Source organism: Ursus maritimus, unplaced genomic scaffold (genome assembly GCF_017311325.1).
Source record: "Ursus maritimus isolate PB19 unplaced genomic scaffold, ASM1731132v1 scaffold_3, whole genome shotgun sequence".
Lineage (NCBI taxonomy): Eukaryota > Metazoa > Chordata > Mammalia > Carnivora > Ursidae > Ursus > Ursus maritimus.
Genome location: NW_024425563.1, coordinates 70123550 through 70147230, shown reverse-complemented (window position 1 = coordinate 70147230; position 23681 = coordinate 70123550). Strand labels below are relative to the sequence as shown.

Sequence of the window (23681 nt, the reverse complement as noted above, 5' to 3'; positions counted from 1 at the left end):
TTCACCTGTTATAATTGTTCTGAAAGAGCTATTTCTTCACTCACATTTATAATCCTGTGCAGACTCATGGCTGTTTATTTTTTTCAATGTATTATAATCCAATGCAGACTCATGGCTGTTTATTTTTTTCAATGTATTATAATCCAATACTACAATAACTGGTTTTGTTCCAGCTTTGGCGTTGAGACTCTTTCAGGTTGGCTCTTGTGCCTTTTTGAAGTGCTTACTTTTTTGAGCATTTGCATATCAGAGGCTCCAGACCTATCTTACGTTATTCCTGCCCCAGCCCTAGAATCCACCACTCCTCCAAGGAAATTAGGGTCCACTTATTAGATAACGGTATTTAGAAACCAAGATCTGGATGCTGTATGAGCTCAGTCCTCTTAGTAGACAGTTTGAAAATATACGGGGTATATGTAAAAACATATAGTATTTATTTGCGTGTCTCTATGTATATATAGTAAAAACATTAGTTCATATGTTACATCTAATTGTGATCCAGTACTGCAACATTAATTTTTCCCTTTGTAACTTTGTTCTCCATCAGTGAGAAACCAGGCTTACTTTATCTGCATATTTTATTTATTTGTTTAGCCATACATACCCATAAAATAACTTCACAGTTGCTAACCTATATCCCTGTGAAGAACAAATTTATTAGAGTACAGTATTTACGTACAGTACTTTTTGTCTTTAGCCTAATATAGTCAAAAATACTGTTTTTCAAAGTATGTTAGGTTAACTTTTCTCCCTCATCCCCTTCAGTATGGTTTTGTTATTCACTTTTAATACAGTTACAATCATTTGTTACAGCTTTTATTCCATTTTGAGTTTCCCCATTTTCTAAAAATTCACAAGTGGTAAATTTCACTCTTTGGGTAGGTCTTTTGGTTGTGACAGATGCATAGAGTGTATATCTGCCACTACAAACGTGACAGAATTGTTCCATCCCTCAAGATACCCTGCTGCTGTCTTTTGTAGTCAGCCCTTCTACCTCCTGCCATTGGCAACCACTGGTTGCTTTCCATCCTCCATCTTTATAATTCTGCCTTTACGAGATTGTTGTAAGTGAAATGACACATTATATATTCTTTGGGGTCTGGCTTCTTTGTCCTAAAGTACATGTAAGATTCATCAGTGTTCTTGCATGTGTTGAAAGTTTGTTCCTTTTTGTAGCTGAGGAGTATTTTATTGTATGGATGTACCACAGTTTATCTATTTAGAGGACATACAGATTGTTTCCAGCTTAGGATCATTAGAGATTTTTGAGTACCTGATCTAACTTCTATTTTTCAAAAGGATCATTTTGACCACCTTGTCAAAAATTAACTGAGGGGGTGGAGGAGCCTAGGGCAGAAGCACAAAACCAGTTAGAGAAGTTACTTGCCCAAATATGCACGTTAGGTGGTAGAATTAGAATTCAAATCCAGGCAGTGTGGCTTCAAAGTCTGTGCTCTTAACTGCTACTTTTTCTGCCCTTTGAAAATGAGTGAATCTCTTTGTCAATTACTGCTGACTGCTCGTGTTATCCACAGACTGAGGAATGGATTTTGAAATCTGGGGTGTCACTGGTAACCTTACAAGAGCAGTTTGATGGAATAATGGAGATGAAATTGTAATTCAAGAGAAAAAGGAAAGGAAAGGAAGACTTAAAAGATAAGTAGAGACTAGGTACGTAGGTCAGGAAGAAAATTTGTGGCAAAAGGCATAGCATATTAGTGTAAACCAGCATGATGTGTATGAAGACAGTGGATAGTTTTGCATTATAAACATCCAGGATGGAAGGTGGGAAGCTGATAGAAGGTGAGAGTAGAGGGATCGCCAGAGGTCACATGTCAAAGTCCCATGTAGGCTAAGTTGAGGAGTTTTAACTTTATGCTGTAAAGTGTGGAGAGTCATTGAAATATTTTTGATGAGAAAATAATATCAAATTTGTGTTTTAGATTCCTCAGATAGCAGTGTGATAGGTGGATGGGCAGGAAGATGGTGAGGAGAGATACTGAATGTAGGGAAACAAAAGACACTTAGAATATTCCCAGTAAGAAGTGATAGAGATCAAGTTAAGCCAGGAGGGAAGTGATTTTAAAACTTTTAGGAAGCTGAATTTGTTAGAAATTGGTATGACTGATCAGATATAGGAGATGAGGAAGAGGGAAGGAAACCAAGCATAAATCCTTGATTGACTGAGTTGTTGGTATATTTCATTTACTGAGATAGGGGATGCAAAAGAAGTGAGCGATGAGTTCAGTTTTAGATAATCTGAGTTCGAAATGCATAGAGCCAGCCTCAAGTAAAAATACTCACTAGAGTCTATAGAGTTTTGGTAGAACTAGATTGGAAGTTGTTATCCCTTTAAGACATTTGAAGCCATCGTGTTTAGAGTGTGTACAGAGCTATTTTTTGTGCTGGTAGAATGCTTACATTTAAAAGAGAATACAGGTAGGTACGTTTACAGAAGACATCGAGAATGAGAAGAGGAAAATCAAGAAAATAGTGTCATAAAAGCTAGATAAGAAGTGATTGTCCAACAGTTGTCAGTTGCTGTGGAAAATCATGGCTGCTGAGGATTTAATGTCCATTGAATATTTCAGTGTGACTGCCATCAGTGACCTTGATGAGAACAGTGTCATAGAATTGGTAAAGGAGAATTCAAAATTCAGAGAGTTGGAGAAATGGAGACAGCAATTTTATGCCTAGTAGCTGTGAAGAAAAAAACGCTAGCTTGAGAAGGAGAGGGTGTTTTTTTAAAGGTTGGAATAGTGTACATTGAGTAGCAGTGGAGAAGTTGAAGATTGCAGGTCAGAATGGATGGGCTTTCTGGAGGCCAGGACCTTGGTGTAGGTTAGGATGGAATCCAGAACACAGGTGGAAGGTGTGGCATTTGGATCGGAAAGACCTTCCCTCGTTTAAGATCAGAGAAAGATTATCACGGGTTATTGTGGGTTTATGTTTGAGATGGAGGAGGAGTTTCATTGAAGTCTCCATAGTCTAAGTAAATATTGTCAGATATTCAAAGTTCGTTCTTTTTTAATGATGTGGATTTATATGTTGTGAGATTTTAGTAGAAGATGTATGATTAAGCCTTGTACTTAGTTTTAAGGTTTAGTTTACTTTAGGTTCTATAGATACATCCTGCTTCAATAAAAGAACTAGTGAGCATTTTCTTTACTAAGTATCAGGGTATCTGTCTTATAGGCTGATTTTGTAATATCTATTAAGGAAGTATTTTACTTTATTTAATTTGACAAGTGATTTGCCCTATAGTATGTCCAAATCCATGTAATAATACACTTATTATGATGAATATTATCATTTGCCCAGACAGGCTAACATAAAAATCAGGCTTATATTCAGCCTACTATAGTTTTCTGTTGGTTGGGAGAGCTTTCAGTATGATACGAGGAAAGTGCTTAGAGACTACCTCCAAGCCCTTAGAAAGGTAATCTTTTTAACATAATCTGTATTCAGTAGTCTCTTTGTGATTCTGCAGAAAAGCTGTCTTTGAGAGTATGGTTTCAGATTCTTGATTCTTGAATCAGGTAGAAAAATAATTCAGTCTGTTCCGTGGGAGTAGTGTTTCAGCCACTAAGTTTTCCAGAATTCAGAGGTACTATGAAGAGATACCTTTAGGCCTTGGAAGAAATTAATGAGGAACTTACTCCCACAGAATGATGAGTGTTACAGACAACTCTTAAGAGTTTATTATCATTTTTGAGAATAATGAAACCTAAACTGCATGTTTCTATATTTTCTCATAAAGAGAGACTTCTCCTGAGGATGAAACAGTAGTTTAAGATTTTGTCATTGTTAAGTTTTAAGCATAACTGTAATCCAAGTGTTGAAATGTATTTTGCCATTAGGTATTTCCCCCAACGTGCTTATTATATATCATAAGCATTGGTCAGGGCTCTGTCAGAGTACTGCATCCAGTATTTAGCCCCTCTATTTAAATAACTTACAGAAACAAGTAAACAAATCAATATCCAAAGAGAGGAACAGAAGTGTTTTACAATTTGATAGAAATGTTTATGGGGGAAAAAGGTTAAATATCCTGACATTGTACAACTAAAGTAAGGCTGTTTAGTTTGGGAAACGTAGCTCTTTACCCCAAATTAATAGTCTTCAAATATGCACTAAAATCTTGATAATCTGGAGCCTGGCAATAATGAGCTGGTCTGGATAAATAAAAGGGTATCCTCTTAAAAACTGAAGTCATTTTGCTTTAACTGCTCTTGATTGTAAAAAGTTACGTGCTTTCAAAAATTCACCAAAAAATTGAATACAATTTGAATTAATTCAGAGTAATCTGCCTGAACGTCACTTAATATACCATCAGTTAATATACTCTTACAGGAGAACTGTTTGCCCCTGTCTTAAATCATTTTTACTGCTATTTTGAATCCTTTTTTCCCTCCCTAATTTTACTCTGTTTTCTTTGTGGTTAGTTTCTTTACCCTTGACTTATGTTCCTAGTTATAAGGGGATATACCCTACTCTTGTAGATTTTGGTTTTACATGAATGGAAATGATGCTTTCCAAAATGGGAAAAGATATAATTTGGATTATTTTAATTTAGGGCCACCTTTTTGAACATGAATTAATATAATATGCCATCAGTTAATATGCTGTTGTTATGAGGGCTGTTTGCCTCATCCTGAATCATCTTAATCTTCTACTTTTTTGAGTCTTTTCCTCCTCCCTAGGTTTTTTTCTTTTCTTTGTAGTTAATTCTTACCTTGACCTGAATGTTTCTATTTATAGAGATACTTCTTACCCTCAGAATTTTGTTTTTGCTTCAAATAAGAGAAATTGGATACTAGATTATCAGAATAAACTCCAATTTCCAGAAGGAGCCAGAAAAGAGTGTTTTGAGAACTATTATGATATGGTTAGCGTGGATCCTATCATTTCATAAAGCTGAGCAACTAGGATATGGATGATTTTGTATCTGCTAAAGATCCAGAAAAATCATATTTAGCTGAACCAGTGTAGGGTTAGGTTAGGCCTCCACTTTGTACAGATATTCAGACTTATTCACGGACTAACTGGTGGGCTCACATAAAAAATAATAATAATAATAATAATAATAATAATAAACAGAAATTTGTCATTGCCTAGTCCAGAATTATAGTAGGCAGCTGTCCTCCCTCTACCCCCACTCTAAGCGTCTACCTGTAGGTTCTCGGCTTTCTGTAGAAAATCTCATTTTCTCTTCCCAAATTATTAGCCTACTATGAAGGCTTCGAGTGTTGACTCCTTTAAACAATTTTGTGTAGTGAAAGTGGCTATAAAATGGATTTTTGTTGCTATCACCTGCTTGCTTTAGTATGGGTTTTTCCATAGTAGATAAAAGGTTTTAGTTTTATGGGTTTAAGATATTCAGTTACTGGACAGAAAAACGGCACCACAATGAAAGCACTTTCATTTATTTGAAACAACTCTGACTATTGAGGATCCTTTGATGTTAAAAAGTAAGTTGTTCATCTTTTAAAATTCTGAGTGTCTAGTTTATTCACTCTTGCTGTCATTTCTGGAGCTACCAGAAGACTATTATGTGCAACTTGCGCTGTTTAGTTTTAGTCAGAGTTCCTCGGATACATTAAGTGGTATAATTACCAAACATATTCTATATAATGCAGCTTTTTAAGTGTGTTTTTCCCCCTTAACATTCACTCTGAAAACAATTTGATGTGGAAATAGGTTATAACTGTACTATCTGTATTTAGTGTATTTAGTTCTGGTGACTGCTCAAAAGAATGAGTATTATTTAAGGAAATAGCAAAAGGAAATACTAAGTCTTCCAGAAATAATTATGATTATTTGATATACTTTAAGAACTGTTTGGTAATGTGGACTCAAACCTACTTGATTTCACATTTTTCGAGTTAAAAATTTTTTAATAGGATGGAAAAATACTAGCTTATCTTAGAAACATTATAAACTCGTCTAAATACCCTTCTCAAAGCTCTGACGTGGAACTTGGATCCTGTTAGGCAGGCTTTTTTGTGGGCGTATTAATTCACATTCCACCTGTCAGTACCTATAGGTAAAGACATGAAACCACACCCTCTGTTCTGACCTTTTCCTCAGGGGACACTGACTAGAATCCTTTGGCTCAGCGTGAGAGGCTATTTGAATAGCTCAGTTCAGAAGAGCTTTTACTTTTGAACTGAGTGAAGCAGCAAGAACAAGGGAAATAATGTTGCAACTACATTTCTCAAGACTGCTACTATGGAGATTTCAAACTTGACCTTCCCTGCCAGGTTCTGTTTGGAAGGCTTACTTATTTCCACAGATATATTTGATACCGAAAGCAGTTTTATGGCTCGGCTAATTAGATATTTATATTTTCATTCTTCCATTCTTTAAAGATTTAATTATTCTAGTTTAAAAGGTGTTTTTCTGCTTTTATTTTTTTTTGTCTTTGTTTTGTTGTTTTTTTGATGAAGACTGGTGGAAATGTAGTTTTTTTAAATTTGTGCTTTTTTTCTTTTATTGTTCATTTGTATGAATTAATGTTTATTTGATAGTACTAAAAGGAAATTTTCATACTGCTATGGTATGTCTTGATAAACTAAAAAGAATTTTTTAATGTAGTGGAAAACTGTTAAAGCAAGTGAGGAAAGTTGGCAGCTGCATCTACTAGCATGGATTCTTACCGTACCTATTTGGCAACTGTCAAACTCAGTGGTTCATGGTTGGAAGAACAAGATGAAGACATTTATGAGGTTGAATCTCGTGTGCCTTTACCACATCCTTTTCCTCTGTGTGAACATTTGGATGAAAATAACTCTGTCATTATTAATACTTCTATTTTTCATTTTATTCATAAAAGAAACGGGCACATATTAAAACTTATTTCTAAAATTTCACTGCCTACCCCTCCTTATTCAGTAAGTATAAAAAATTTGATTTCTTATACTTTTAGTTTATACTTTCAGTTTTTTATACATTTAGTTGAAAAACCTATATAATGAGAAATGAACTTTAAATGTCCTTAGGAAGGGTAAATGGAATAGAATCTTGTTTTGTTATTGTTTCATGCGTTACTACTCATTTATCCTGATATATTGAAGAGCTAAATTTGGTCTAAGAGCCCCAACTTGGCTATGTTTTTGATTCCAGAAAGCAGAGTGAGATAGTATTACAGTTTTCCATGCCAGGTAAGCTGTTTAAAAAGATCCTGCTTGTCCTTAAGAATCTTGCTTTTATATATTGATGATGCCAATCCTGAGGAAAAATGGAATGATTATATTTGAGGCAATGAGCTTTGTGGTACCTAAAATGGCTAAGTCCATTGAGCCAATTAGGAAATGTTTACAATCATATGGTATTGGCTGTAGTTCTAGACAGGGAAAAAAAATATGGATTCTAATTTTAATTTTCTTATTAACTCATAAGGAGCTTATTTTTAATATGCTTATTAATCCAGTGAGGAAATAGTGTTTTCTGCTTTTTATGTGAAATGTATTTTACAAACATTGTTAAAAGTATTTAGCATAGTTAGTATTTCAGGTTTATTTAACATGTAAGTATGTTGTGAATGATTCACTACAAGTTATTCAATAAAACTACAAGTTACTCAGCACTTTTTATGACTTTCATGGCTTTAATTGTAATACACTAGCTAATATTTAACAGGCCAGATGGTTTTCAGAATAGTTTTGTTACCTCCCCTGAAACTTTTATATTAAAGTGACAGAATATTTATTGATGCTTTATACTTACTTTTAATGTAATAAGTTTCTTAATTTATTTAGAAATGCTGAATATGAAATTTTTATCTATTTCATGTTTTTAGGTATTAGGTATTATACATATTAGGAATAGATCAAAGCAGGTTAGAAGAGTCTTTTTAAAGTATAGATTATTTAGGTGAACATTTGAAGGGAATCTCTTCAGTAAAGTATGAGTGCCATTTGCTATAATAAATGAAATTTGTTTGCTAGCTTTACTGTATTTGATTCTTCTAACTTTCTAGTTTTGTTTTGCAAAATTGAAGTTCTTTCTTGTGGTTTTATGGTAAATAAAGGTTGCTTTAGATCTTGTCAAGAAGTAAAACATTAGAAGCAAAAACGTTATTTTCTTAAAATCAGATATTTATTGTGTTGTAAATGCTAAATGCCTTGTGTTTGCACAGCAAATTTGAAAAAGGAAAAGAAAAACTGTCCTTTTTGAACTCTTTTAGAAGTTTCGTGTATTTACCAGGCAACCATTTTATAATGTACAGAAAAAAGTTACATATCTACATATGTAGAAGCAATTGATATGTTTTAAAAATATAGGCTGTGATTGTAAATTCAGAAGAGTAATTATATATACATTAGTCCTTTATGGTTATGTTTTTTATAGTAAAAAATCAATATATAGTATCCACATTTAAAGGAAAATACTTTTTTCCCAGTCAAAGTAAAAATGTGTATAAAGTTTTATTTTTTTGAGGTAACAACAACATCACAGATATTTAGGAAGTATTTTGTGATTTAAAATGTATGCTCATTATGTATTACAAGTCTTAAATGTGTATTCATATGATCCCCAAGTAGTAGGTTGTAAATGATATTTAACACATCCTATTCAATAAAACAAGAATAATCACATATTCGATATTTTGGAAATTGACTTAGAGTGACCATAAAAATCTTTATTTAGTAGCTCTAAAATCTGTTTGCTATGGTAAATACTACTCAGATGTGAAGAGCAGAAATCTTTAAGAATAAAATACACTTAAATATCATAATTTTATAATACATTATTGATATTTGACTATAAACTAGAAACCACTACATTTGATTCATGTTTTAAATGTAAAACATGGTAATATATTTCTAACATACTAAGTACTCTGTGTGTAATTTTACAAATTCTTAACATTGTGAGCCTATTAATATATATGGTAACTGCTTTTTAAAATTTTTGAAATAGTGTTAATGTTATAGGACTAAGTACTAGAAACATTTGAGCTCAGTTTTTTTCTCATGTAGTTGTTTAAAAACAGGGGCACCTGGGTGGCTCAGTCGGTTAAGCATCCAACTTTTGATTTTGGCTCAGGTCATGATCTCAGGGGCCCCACATCAGGCTATGTGCTGGGTGTGGAGCCTGCCTAAGATTCTCTCTCTCCCTTTCCCTCTGCCTCCCCATCCCCCACTTTCCCATGCTCACTCATGTGCTCTCTTTCTTTTAAAATAAAAATAACAGATAAACAGGTGCTGACAGCCAAAGTTCAGAACACTAAGGCAGAAACAGTGCTTCTCCGTAATTTCATGGAGCTGGTAACAGTGATCACTGTTTTTTGAGAGCTTTGGCCTGAGTGTGTAATTGATGTCATCTTTAAAAATTGTGTAAGAATATAGTCATGCCAATAACAGCATTTTAATGAGGCTGTACTTATGAGTAATTATGGGTAATGCCTCTGTATTCTAAGGTTTTAAAAATAAATTGAATATTCATATAGAGTCCTATAGATGTTTCATAGACGGACAGAAATATAAAGCTTTTAGTTAAAACATGGGTTATAATAATTTCATTTTGTTGTGCCACTATGATTTTGTTAATTGATGCCATTATATTAAGCATCTATTAGTTCCGCATAGTGTATAGCAGGAGTCCACAATCAATAAATGTTAAATATAAAAGATACCAAGGTTTTCATAGAGTGCAATTACAGAAAATTCTTCAGAAAATACAAAAAGAGCCTTTGTGTCATTAACTTTATATCTCTGTGTGATAGAATACAGATCTACTGATATGAAGTGGTTTATATTTTCAAAAGAAGCATTTTTTGTTTAATAAAATTGGAATACATCTGTTATGTAAAGTTGTATGTAGCTAATCTATTTGTATACTGACTTTTTCCACCTACTAATGTTAGCATGCACTAGAAATATTAAGTGGCTACAGTTCAACAGTATGTCTTTACTTTTATTTGAAAATCTTTTTTTTTTCCTTAAAGCTTTAGTGGGGAATGATATTGGCCTTCCCAACACTTCTGTTGTCTTCCTTCATGTATGCTTTCCCTCCTTTTTTAGCTTGAACATGCAAAAGTTACACAGACAGAGTTGATGCGGGAGTCATTTCGACAGAAACAAGAAGTGACTGAGTCCCTTAAGTGCCAAGAAGAATTACGAGAGCGCCTTCATGAGGAGTCCAGGGCCAGAGAACAGCTGGCTGTGGAGCTCAGTAAGGCTGAGGGTAAGCAACTTGCCATTGGCAACTGAGCGTGGAAAAATTTCAAGTCTAAAACTAGAAATTTTGGATGCAAGCCAGATTTGAACATTACCAATCTACTCTAATTTAGAGTGACCACTGAAATGTAGTTGCAGTTTGTCTTCGGAATTTCTCCGGGCAATTTTTTTTTTTAAAGATTTTATTTATTTATTTGACAGAGAGAGACAGCCAGCGAGAGAGGGAACACAAGCAGGGGGAGTGGGAGAGGAAGAAGCAGGCTCCTAGTGGAGGAGCCTGATGTGGGGCTCGATCCCAGAATGCCGGGATCACGCCCTGAGCCGAAGGCAGACGCTTAACGACTGTGCCACCCAGGCACCCCTCTCCAGGCAATTTTAAGAACCGTATATACTTTTAATTGTTAGAAAGTATTTAATAGACGGGTGCCTCGGTGGCTCAGTCAGTTAAGCGTCTGCCTTCAGCTCAGGTCATGATCCTAGGATTGTGGGATCCAGTCCTACATGGGCTCTCTGTTCNNNNAGGGAGTCTCCTTCTCCCTCTCCCTCTGTCTGCTGCTCTGCCTACTTGTGCTCTCTGTCAAATAAATAAATAAAATCTTGAAAAAAAAATTTAATAGAATTACAGAAAGCATTGAAATTTTTGGAAAATACAGAAATAGATTTTGGTGATTTGTTACCGTAATCCCACCATCCTAAAGCAAGTCTTATAATTTAGCGATGAAAAGACTGAAGCTAAGAAATGTTAATAAATTGTTCAAGGCCACCATTAAATGGTAATGCCAGGCTTTATGCCTCTAAAGCCTCATGCTGTTTATATTCTGCCACACTGTTGTGGGTGTTGGCCTTCTAGTATCACTTAAAATATCAGCTTTCTCTAGTACATTTAAAACGTGATTTGGTTTACAAGCATCTGATTTATATTAAGCTTTCCAGGAACCTATTTATATCTGTGTAATAAAGTGAGTTACACCTCCATGATGTAATACATTAGCATAGCAAAATAATAGAAAGTTCAAAGGAACTTCATATTTAGGCATGAAGGTTAACAAGAAAGAAGTTGCATTGAACGTACCATAATTGCTACTGTCATCACCACCAGATTCATTCAAAACATTTAATATGTTGGAATGAAGTTTTGTTAACAGTATACCTTTTATTATTTATATAATGCCAAATGGTAAGATTTGAAATAAGTTATAACCCCATTCCCTGTCAATTTTATCTTATAGGTGTCATTGATGGCTATGCAGATGAAAAAACTCTTTTTGAAAGGCAAATTCAGGAAAAAACTGATATGATAGATCGTCTTGAGCAGGAATTGTTATGTGCAGGTAATAGATTACAAGAATTAGAAGCAGAGCAACAGCAGATCCAGGAAGAAAGAGAATTACTGTCCAGACAGAAAGAAGCTATGAAAGCAGAGGCAGGCCCCGTTGAACAGCGTATGTATTTGTAGATCTTGTATATGAAACATTCCTTAAACGTTCAAGGTGGCTCTTTTCCCTTTCCATGGCTTTTATTCATGTATTTTATATGGGGATTGAATAGAATTGAAAGAAAATCTCCCTCTTTGGTAAATGTTTTATTAGCTAACCATGTTGAGTCAGGGGTGTTTTGTTTTTTCTTTCTTTTTTCCTTTGGCAGATTTTAACTGGAAAAGATAATCCTTTATTCTTGAACTTCTCCCTTAAAAGAAAGCTACATATAATGAAGCAGGATATTTTTTAAACCATGTAAGATTAAGTACTTTTAATAGAAAGGCAGCAAAAATGTGTACTTGCGATAAATAACAAAGAGCACTGATCCCGCACTCCTAGCAAGCAGGTAGGGGTGAATTTCAGCTGCAAGAGAATAGACTGAAAAGGTCGGTGACTGTTAGAAGCAGGCAGACATCTGGTTTAATCTGTGTAGGAGTTCAAAGAATATACAATTTATAAGTAACTTCTAATCTTTTCTTAAATGAGAAATTAGGTGTGATATCTTAGGTTTTTTGGTAGTAAAAAATGTCAGTCATTTTAACAGTGGAACTTTAAATCCTTTTAATCATATCCTCTCACTTTTGTAGTACACATGCAGTTAGAATTATAAATGTGTAGTTTCACTAGTTGAATTTTACCAATTTAGAAATACAGCTTACAATTTTGTAATATGGTGAGGTGGTTTCTGGTGCTCAAATTTGTCTCACACAGGTTTAGAGTTAGACTTTTTAATGTGCAAAGTATATATATCATACATGTAAAATATACAAGAAATACTGGGACATCAAAATGTTACCAGTGGTTTCAACTTTTACTTCTAATTCTTTTTGTGTGTACGTATTACCCTATTTTAGGAAATAGACATGTAAATTATATCTTTGTTCTGTATGTGTGTGTTTTCTTTCTATTCTTATAGGACTAGTAGATGCTGCAGTCGATGCAGCACCTGGAGCAGGTGTGTTTATACAGTTGCATGGCCAGTCTTTGGGTGGTAAACTTACAACTCCAAAAATTGGGTGACCCTTGGATTTTCAATCACATATCTTTACTTTTCCAACTAATGTAACTCTAATTTTGCTGTTGTGTTTCATACTTACAGTTTTTCTCTTTAATAAAAAACTTTACTTACAATAGAATACATATTTATATCTGAAATTAACAACTGAGATTCCTAGTGATCATCATCTTATATCTGTTTTTCCATAGAGCTTAAGATCATTTCAGTTTTTTACAGGAACAAATACATTAAACTCTTGCAGCCTATAGCTTTTCAAAATGCTCTTTCTAAATCAGGAAATATAAGATGATGGTAACAATAGGATCAATGAACTTTAGTAAAGAGACTTTCTGGTTCATTTACTTTTATATTAACGTCTAAATCAGTGTTGTTTTAAAAGGAAAGCTATTTTTTATAGATTCCTAGTCCTGAGTACATTGTTGGCAGACTGGTTAGTGTAAAGACTCTCGGGTTATGTTCCTTTATTTTTTCATTAGAGCATTGTTTTACTTTGCTATTCATACTTAATAAATGTATTATTAATATTAATAATAATAATAGCTAACACTTATATAGTGCTTACCATACTCTAGGCACTATTCTTTATGTTTATTAACTCATTCGATCCACAATAACTGTTAGAGATCAGTACTATTTCCTATCCCCAGTTTACATATAAGGAAATTGGAGGATATCATATTAAGTTTCACATAGAAGATAAGTCGCAGAGCTAGGATTTGAATACACAGTCTCAGCTCTTAAGCACTACGCCATACTGCCTCTCATGCTTGTCATTTTTTCTTGATACATATATGTATGAGCATGCAAGACTAACTCAGGAATATGGATCTAATAAGGGGAAAGACTAACAGGAAATTCTGGTTGTAGTTGTATTTTTTTTTTTCTGTAACTCTTACTTGTCTTGGTTAAAAATTTACAGTATTTGATCTTCATGTGTATTGTGTATGCATATAAAAGTGACTTTATTGGTTTGATTTTTGCCTGAGGTGAGTTATTTCTGTGCTTAAATTTAATTAGACTTTGTTCTTTTCCTTATAGTGAAAGTGGATTTTTTTTTTTTTTGGTCAGTTGCTATGGCATTTTCACAAAGTATTGTTTTTAGTGACAGGATGATTCTTTTTGTTAACACAATATAAGTTTTTGATACTAGCTTGCTTGCTTATATAGGAATATGATATTTTGATATTTTCACAGGAACATTTTCCTTTTTTACATGAGTTTGAAATAAAATTCAGATCTATTTCATGAAGGTAAAATTTGAGCATAGTTATGGGTGATACCACTATTATTAATTATGATTTAACTTAGAATATTTTTATATTTATAAACAGAATTACTACAGGAGACAGAAAAACTAATGAAGGAAAAACTAGAAGTACAGTGCCAAGCTGAAAAAGTGCGTGATGACCTTCAAAAACAAGTGAAAGCTCTAGAAATAGATGTTGAGGAACAAGTCAGTAGGTTTATAGAGCTGGAACAAGAAAAAAATGCTGAGCTTATGGATTTACGACAGCAAAACCAAGCACTGGAAAAGCAATTAGAAAAAATGAGAAAATTTTTAGATGTGAGTATTCTCAACTTAAATATTGATTTTTCTCAGTGGAATGCTTACTTACTGTTACTCTAGGTTGTGACTTTTAAATTCTGAAGAGACTCTTGAATTCTAGCATTTTTATCTATATGTGTTTTCTACCAGTTAACTGAAAAGTACTATTCCAAAAAAAAATTCTAATTTTATTGTTCACCTATCACAGTTAAAGCGGTATAAGCAGATTACAAATAAATCCTACCAGTTAGCCTTTCCAAATTCAGAGTTAAGAAGCTTGTCCAAGTCTTTCCTTTAACCAACTGCCAAAGCAGGGTGAGGATCCTAAGAGCTAACTGGCCAACACTGTTTGACCCACAAAAGATACACATGGTAACAATGTGCTTTGGGAGACGGGACTGGGACGGTTGTTATGCTGTCATTACTCTCTTCCAAAATGATATTAAGTCTCTAATTCCACATGGATTTTCTTCTTTGGTGTATCATTTAAGGCCTCTTCATAGATCAGGGAATCAGATTCTGACACATTTTATAATTTTAGATATGAAACCTAGATTAGGATGAAAGAAATTGTTCTAAATAATCTGTTGTGCTTATTTTTTTTAATGACTAAATTAACAATGAAATTCCTCTTTTGTTCCAAAAAAGTAAACTCATTTTTGGGACAATATTTTTATTTCAGTCTGTATTTAACATTACTTAAATTTTTAAAAATGTTGTGCTTCAAATAATGTTTAAATGTGTAAATTTTTGTCAAAGAGCCCAAATAGGCTAGGTACCATACAAGAGGTGTTACCTTTTTAAACCTTTTGGTTTGGGGTATTCTATGGTCATCAGTTGTCTGTCTTCAATAAAGCTATACATATAATTTAAGGGAAAGTCGCAGAAATAATAGCTTCAATATATGTTTCATCTGTTACTACTATTGTTATTTAAACTTCAGGAGCAAGCCATTGATAGGGAACATGAGAGAGATGTATTCCAACAGGAAATACAGAAACTAGAACAACAACTGAAGGTTGTACCTCGATTCCAGCCTATCAGTGAACATCAAACTAGAGAGGTAAGAATTTTACTGATGTTGTCTGCCTTACAATAATTTGTATATTATGTGTGATATAAGACATGTATTGTGAAGAACTTAAAGGAAATTCTATTATATATAAATCTTCAAAATCAGAAAGTTAAATATTACTTCAGTGTGGAAGGTTCTTGAAACTCTAAAAATTGTTTGCATTGAAATTTATCTTCTAGTGTTACCCAATTAAATAAACTTCTCTGCTTATTTTTCTATTCCCATTCCCAACAAAACTGATGAAAAGAATTGTCTGTATTCAGTTTTTACTTCCCCATCTTGCATTCTTATCTCAGTCCCCTACAGTGAAGTTCCAACCCCTCTGTCTCAGTGGGACTTCATATCCTCTTTTTCATTGAAATGATTCCCATGAAGGTTACCAGCCTTACGGCTATGTCCAGTAATCATCTCTCTGTCTTCATCATACACAGTGATTCAGAGGCTTTTCATTATAGCCGTCTTCCTTAGACATACCTACTTCATCGGTCTCTTTCTCTAATCTTTGTTTCTCAACCCAAATAAATGATGGAGTACCCTAAGACTTAGTCTTGGGCCCCCTTCTTTCCTATTAATATTCTCTTTGCAGCAGTTACATGTAAAGAACTGTGCATTTATACCTCCAGCCCTGACATCACTTTCAAACTCTGGACTTGAATATTCAGATGCTCACTATATCTCCATTTAGATATCACAAAATTAACATGGTCAAAAGAGAGCTCTTGATTCCTGACTAGCCCCTACCAGAGAAGGACAAGAATAAAACATGTTCCTTCTTCATTTCAGTAAATGTTATACCACCTTCACCTTCCTCATTGCTAAGACGTAGCATTCATCCTTAATTCCACTCTTTTTCCCAGCCCTTATTTCCAACCCATTAGTGAGTCAGATTGCACTACATCTTAAATCTTCCTGTTCTGTCCATTTTTATTCATCTCCTTAAATCCTAGCTGTCACTGTTGGGCTGGATAATTTTGGTAGCCTCATTACCACTCTCCCTGTTCCTACTTTTTCATCCCAGTTGTCCATTTCCTCATATAGAAACATAGAACTCCAAATTAACCAAATGAATGCTACATGAATCAGGGAAGATTTCTTGTATAAATTGCTAACGATGGCTTGTTATGATAATAAAGAGATCGTGCTTGCCATTAATCCATCCTAGTTTGAATCATGGCTCTGCCATTTACAGGTGTATGACAATGGCTAAGTCACTTTTTAAAACTTTCTAAAATTTGTTTACTCCTAAAATAGAAATTTGTTTACTCCTAAAATAGAAATTGTAATAGAACCCACCTCATAGGAGTATTGGCCTACTACATAGACATAAAATTGTTTTCAGAAATAATAATAGTTAAATTTTTTTAAAAAATCTTATAGTATTTAATTTCTATACAACTTACTAAATTTCATTTCTCTTCAAAGAATTCCAAAGAAGCATAAAATGTCTATAAACTCATAGTAAAATGTTATCTACATTCTCATTGAAGTAATCTGATATAGAATAGCCTTATCTACTAGAGCAGTAGAAAAGTTATCAATCCCTACAGAGTTTGTAGTTACTGCTCTTATTCCTAACATATTTTCAGCTTTTGAAAAATAACTGTGTTTGTTGAAACCCAAAAGAGTATTTAAGCTCTAGAACTCCCTGTCATTTCCTATTATTTGGTTTCTTACATTTGACAACTGTGACCTGCCTCATCATGAAACTTTAAGAAACTAACAAGGATGTGTTTATTTGATTTTCTCCTGGAACACTGTGATCTATTTGTTCTGTCCTTACCTTGCCAAATCTGATTCCCCAGATTCTGATTTTCTCAAGATCAAAACAATCTAAATGTAACAGTATTTTGTATTATTTTGCTGCTTTGTTGTCTTTCTTCCTTGACTGTACTTCCAAATCTTAGTCCACCCATTACTATCAAAGTTTCTCCTCAGTGGCTTTGTTACTGTCATCCTTGAACATGTAATTATAGGTAAGTTTGAATTTGTCTTAATGTTTTGTGGAATAAGTATCAATTTTAGATCATTTCCTTAAAATATCTCATTGAAATAAGCCAGAATTCCTTTTTTTCTTACCATCATCAGGAGAAAGTTTTCTCTCCTCACTTGATGAGAATGAATTTCATAAGCTATCTTATTAATGCTTCCTGAATTCTTCTGTCACAGAGCCATTCTCTTGAATAGACCCCGACTATCAGAATTACTTAGGGAAGCTGTCAGGGTGCACAGGTCCTTCTCACCACTCCACATTCTCTCTGTTCTGCGCTGCTGAAAAAGCTTTCTAAGTGACCGTATAAAAGCTCTCCCATCTCTGTGGTGTTTAGAACCATTGTATTATTGTATGTATCAATTATAACCATTTGTAGAAAGAAAAGTAGAATTCATGAAAGATTTTTTAAGGCTATCTTATCTCACATACTAGTGTTAAGTCAATACTGTACAAACTTGTCATTTTTATTTGGTTTTAGTTTAGTTGTACCATTAGAGCTTATACTTCAACATTTTCAAAAATATAATTTTTTTTTCTCCTCCTAGCTGGAGAAAGTCTTCATCTTAAGAGAAAGAACTTTCTGTAAAGGGTTGATGAGAGTAGTATTATTTCTGTTTTGTTAGTACTGCTTTGTTTTGTCAACTTCGAAAATGTCACCATAGTTGGAGACGATCATTGCTATCCTTGTCAAAAATGAAATTAGCATAGCATCTGAAAATACTTTTTGAAATGAGGCTAGATAGGTTATTAGCTTGTTGAAATTTTTTAAAATTACAGTTTTTGCTTATTATATTTCCAGGTTGAACAGTTAACAAATCATCTGAAAGAAAAAACAGACAAGTGCAGTGAGCTTTTGCTGTCTAAAGAGCAGCTTCAGAGGGATATCCAGGAACGGAACGAAGAAATTGAGAAATTGGAGTTCAGAGTAAGGGAACTGGAACAAGCCTTACTCGTTAGTGCAGACACTTTTCAAAAGGTGTGGCATTCTCTTTAGGCTAATGTTATCAAGTGTTTTAATGCAGATTACTCTTAGTTACATGAACATCAGTTCCTTTAAATTAAAAATTGCTATTGACTTTTTGTTGATATTATTACAAAATATAAATATATCTTTATGTCTTCAATGACATCATAACTGTATCTGTTTATTCTTATCGCCAGATGTTACTTGCATGCCTTAGTCCAGAGAAAGGAAGATTAGCTAAACCAGAAGAATTAATGATCCTTTTAACAGTCAGTAAGGTTGTGATTGTAAAATAATAGCCAAGTGAAAAAGCTGTGGATACTAGTTGAGGCTGATGCTTTACCCCAGACTAAGAAGGAATGAAGGCTATTCCCATTATACTGCAGAAAGCAAGAATGAATCAAAGAAGAAGAGCAGGATAAGGAAGGTTAGGAAGGGAGCAGTTCAGGGGATAGGGTCTGTTTTATCTGAGGAATGAATTTTAAGAATGTCAAGCATTCCTGTTTGAATTTATATAAAATTGCATTCAGAACTGAGTATCAATAGCTTTGATTATTCACTCATGTAGATTGTCAACTGCTAATTGGAGAAATGAAAGTGCTACTTCTCTAATTAAAATGAATTATCAGGATTTAATGTCTGAAATTTTGAAAAAATTCTTATATATTTAAAGGTAGAGGATCAAAAACAGTGTGGAGCTATAGAAGCTAAAGCAGAATTGTCCCTAGAAGTACAGTTGCAGGCTGAGCGAGATGCCATAGACCGAAAGGAAAAAGAGGTAAGGGATTTACTTTTAATGACAAAATGTGATTTGTAATATTTTAAATAAGTCACCTTGAGAATATCATTTGTATAGATTGAAGTTTATAGTCTAAAACGAAAGTTTAGATGATTTGTTAGCTCATTGCTTAAATTGACCTTGAAGACAATAAAGATTTGAACAAATATGCTGGAATGAGGAAGAGTGTTCCAGATAGAGGGGACAAATGTAAAGGCCTTGACACAGGAAGAATTTTAAAGATAAAAAGAAAGTAAATATGAATTGCGTGAAGAGGAGAGTGGAGTGAGAGTTGTGTTAGGACAAAAGGCAGCATCTCTCTTTTTTTTCTTACCATGGGCCTTGAAGTATTGCTACTTTGCTGTAGGGTTTAGTTTTATTTTTTTAAGTTATGTTGCTCTCAGAGGTTATAGTGCTATTTTACAATATACTAAACATGTTCTTCAAAAGATTAACAATAGGGTAATTATATAAAGTTTTCCTGTGTTTTTCTACTCCCTCCTTTCTCAAAAAAAAGGAAAATCCACTTTTAATACAGTAATTTCCAATTTCAGTTTAAATTAAACTTATTTAAATCTTGGTCTACTATTAGTTTTTCTTTTTCTTTTCTTTTATTTTTTAAGATTTTATTTATTTATTTGACAGAGAGAGACAGCCAGCGAGAGAGGGAACACAAGCAGGGGGAGTGGGAGAGGAAGAAGCAGGCTCCCAGCGGAGGAGCCTGATGTGGGACTCGATCCCAGAACGCTGGGATCACGCCCTGAGCCAAAGGCAGACGCTTAACGACTGCGCCACCCAGGCGCCCCTACTATTAGTTTTTCTAAGACATATTGTACTCTGCATTACCTAGTTGTATTGTATCATTTAAAATACTTAAGGTTTTTTAAATTACATTTTTATTTCCATATAATTTTCTCAGGATATTTTATATATTTTAACAAATATTGAACTTAAAGAGTTAATGAATGTTAATAGGTGCTTTGGAAAATATAAGAATGATTTAGACATCAGCTAAAATCCAGCTCAGAAAACTTGTGGTTCAGAAAAAAGCCCTCTATATAAATGAGGAATAGAAATGATCATCTCCATGAGAGCGTTTATTTTCTCGCTATCACATTATACTGACTAATGGTTTATCTAAAAGGTTCTTGATTGTTTTGTTTTTTTGGTTTTTCTGCAACAAGCAGGGAACACTTGCTTATCTGTGACCACTTTTATGTGTTTTGAAAAGAATTAACATTTAAAGTACCTTATAGTAATAATCAGAGAATTTGTCTGCTCTCTAAAAAGATAGATTTTCAAAGCTGGACCCCAAAACAATGATAGTTGATTATGGATAGTTGATTAACTTTACTAACTTTATATTTTAATTATCTTCTGAATTTAATAAAACATTACTGAAGTAAGTATCCAGTAGCTATCCACCTTTCACTCAGAATCATAGTTGTTCAGAACTACAGAGAGACCAGTCAGCCAGCTCCTGTCAACCAATTCCTAGTGTTTATAGATAAAATAGAGCCAGACGCGTTGAGTGAGTAAAGGGTTAAAATGATAGCTTATCCTAGTCTACCTAGTTTTTAATAACAGTGACAGGTACTCTGTCAGAACCCACTCATCTGTAACTGAAGACTGAAGGAGAGGAACATAGAATTAAAACATATTCTCTTTTAATGAAAGTAACTTCTTAAGCATTCTCTCCTGCACTAGGCAAATGTTTTCAGATATCTGATAGAATATAAACGTAAGATGTCTATATGTATCATTATATTTTGAGATACTTTCTACTATCATAGCTTTAATCTGTGTAAAACTTTTTTGGGGGGGCGCCTGGGTAGCTCAGTCATTAAGTGTCTGCCCTCGGCTCAGGGCGTGATCCTGGCATTATGGGATCGAGCCCCACATCAGGCTCCTTTGCTGGGAGCCTGCTGCTTCCTCTCCCACTCTCCCTGCTTGTGTTCCCTGTCTCTCTGGTTGTCTCTCTCTCTGCCAAATAAATAAATAAAATCTTTAAAAAAAAACAAAAAAAAACCTTTTAAGTTTATTGTATGTTTGGAAATGCAGAATGAATAGAGAAGAAACTTTAAAGGTAGGAGTTTTAGGATGATAAGGGGAATAATGTGGGGGAAAATAGAAGGAAGAATTTCTTTAAGAAAAAGATGCCTTCAATAGGTTTTACCTCTCTATAGACCTAATGAGATCTAGCTTATAGATGGCAGTGATAAGTGGTAGTAGTTAACTTTGTGGAGGTCTGTGTGAGAAAGTGGTATTTTAAAAGCCTTATGTAATTAATCCTTACACTCTCCCTGAGGATAGGCTCTAGTGTTACCTCCATTTTAAAGATGAGTAAACTGAGACTTAAGAGAGGTTAAATAACTTGTTCATGGTCACACAGTAAGTGTTTGAGCAAGCATTCCTCCTAGATTTCTCTGATTCTGGAGTCCTGTGATGCTGTACTGCCAAAGAATTGGGGAATATTTTGCCTTGTTGGTGAGAAGTATTAAAGACTGTCACTCAGCATTTATTGAGACCTTAACACATGTTGATTACCACTATCCAGTTGTAAAACCAGCAGCAGATTTCAGAGATCTAATGTCTAAGAAGACATATACACATTTGAAAGAGATAAAAAAGATTTTAAAAGAAAACACAAATGGTTGTAAATTAATATAATCCAAACAGTCTAGATAACACTTGGTAACTAAATTAAACAAGATTAAAACAAATAGCCACAGTTCTTTTTTTTGATTGTTATAGACTTAGTAATAGAATAGCCTGGGAATGAAACTAGAGTCTGGCTGAATAGGAAGAAAGAATCCTACAGTGTCATCTTTGGGAATTGAAGTCTCTGTTGTGATGACTCAAATTCAGCTTTTTTTAACAAAATGTTAGTGCTTGAGGCCAGTGCTTCTCAGACTTGAATGTGCACATGAATCCTCTGGGGATCTTGTTAAAAAGAAGATTTGGATTCAGTAGGTCTGGCATGGGTCTTCGGAATCTGTGCATCTAACATGTTCCCAGGTGATGCCAATTCTCCTGCTCTAGGGACCACACTTTGAGTAGCAAGACTTTAGATCAGATTTAGAATTTGACCATTAACTCGAAAAAACAGACTCTTAAATACACAGAACAAACTGGTGGTTGCCAGAAGGGAGGTGGGTTGTGGGGGGAGGGTGAAATAGGTGAAGAGGATGAAGAGGTACCCCCAAAACAAATAACATTTGAGGTAGAGCATCAATTTTGAACCCGTCTGCGTATGTATCAAAGTAATACCTTTCATCAAGAGTAGCTGTGAAAGATAGGGATAGGTATAAATACTAATGTATTAGATAACTTTGAAGAAGATAAAATCACCGCAGTTTCAGCAAACCAACCTGACAATTATATATGAACAACTTATTAAATGTATTTAAGGTGTGTCTACTGAGTTTAATACCAGTGTACAGAAAATAAGTATAATTTTCAGACATTATTATAAGCAGGATAAATGATAGTTAAGAATGTGAGGCTCCAGGGGCGCCTGGGTGGCTCAGTCAGTTAAGCATCTGGCTCTTGATTTTGGCTCGGGTCACGATTTCAGGGTCACGGATCGAGCCCCACGTTGACAGGCTCCTCATTCAGCTGGGATACTGCTGGAGATTCTTTCTCTCCCTCTGCCCTTCCCTGCCGCTTGCTTGCTCACTCTTTCTCAAATAAAATCTTAAAAAAAAAAAAAAAAAAAAGGAGAAGAAGAATGTAAGGCTCCAAAGGTAAACTCCTCACCACATACTAGCGTTGTGACCTCAGGACAAGGTACTTTGCTCTCAGTGACTCCCTCCTCATCTCCAAAATGGGGATAATCCAAGTAAACATCTCATAAGGTTGTTACAGAGTTTTAAGAAAATAATACATATAAAGCACCTTATGTAATACCTAGCAATAAATTGTCTATAAATGATGGCTACTATTACTAGTATCAATACTATTTTTGTTAAGGGGCTTTGCCTTGCTAGTGCTAAGATACGATTCTAATTACATGTCTGAGTGTAAGCAGCATATGGTTCCTTTCAAGTTCTAAGGTAATAAATGATTTATAGGCTGCCCTCTGAGCCAGCTGCCACTGAATAATGTTGCTCCTGCATTTTAGGTTGCTTTTAATGCAGCAATTTTGATCATCAGATAAATACACATTGGGAAATATATTCATTAAATATTTATTGAGTAGCTACAAAGCATTGAGGTAAATGACTATTCCTTAATCAAACCCACTTTTAAAATATAACGATAACTAGCTCTTGAAACTCTTCATTAGTTTCAGTCTCTATATAACCATTACAGAGTAGTTGCTTTATAATTAACAGTAATCTGTGCTCAGAAAAGCACTAAATTTCTGTTGTCCTACACATAGGAGCTAATTTTATCCTAAAATGGTATTAATAACTTGCCATTTAAGTTTCTGTATTTCAGACCTAAGGATTTCACAGTCTTAGTGTCTACCTCTCCTTTCTTCTACTTAAGGCACATGCAGCCAAACCTTTCATTAGGTTAAGTATTAGTATGAACTAATTTGAGCTAGTCTCACTTTGTAGCTAAAACAACTGACTTAATTCTACAGCTTTTTTGAACCTTTTGATAGCAAATTTAACATGAAATAAACTTAAAATACGGACTC

At 34.2% G+C, this 23681-nt stretch overlaps 1 protein-coding gene across 2 annotated transcripts in view; it reads left to right on the top strand.

Annotated features, from left to right (window-relative positions):
* AKAP9 (A-kinase anchoring protein 9) overlaps window positions 1-23681 on the top strand; it is a 157009-nt gene that overhangs the window by 93599 nt on the left and 39729 nt on the right. Inside the window, exons 1-7 of one of the 2 annotated variants that reach the window (XM_040644286.1) lie at window positions 6433-6893; window positions 10029-10191; window positions 11414-11626; window positions 14012-14244; window positions 15170-15289; window positions 18091-18267; window positions 18929-19033. In XM_040644286.1, coding sequence (XP_040500220.1) covers window positions 6648-6893; window positions 10029-10191; window positions 11414-11626; window positions 14012-14244; window positions 15170-15289; window positions 18091-18267; window positions 18929-19033 — 1257 coding nt within the window. In that variant the 5' untranslated portion in view covers window positions 6433-6647. Of the gene's footprint in view, window positions 1-6432; window positions 6894-10028; window positions 10192-11413; window positions 11627-14011; window positions 14245-15169; window positions 15290-18090; window positions 18268-18928; window positions 19034-23681 lie in introns of those variants that run through there. The other variant, XM_008686305.2, reaches the window with a different exon arrangement.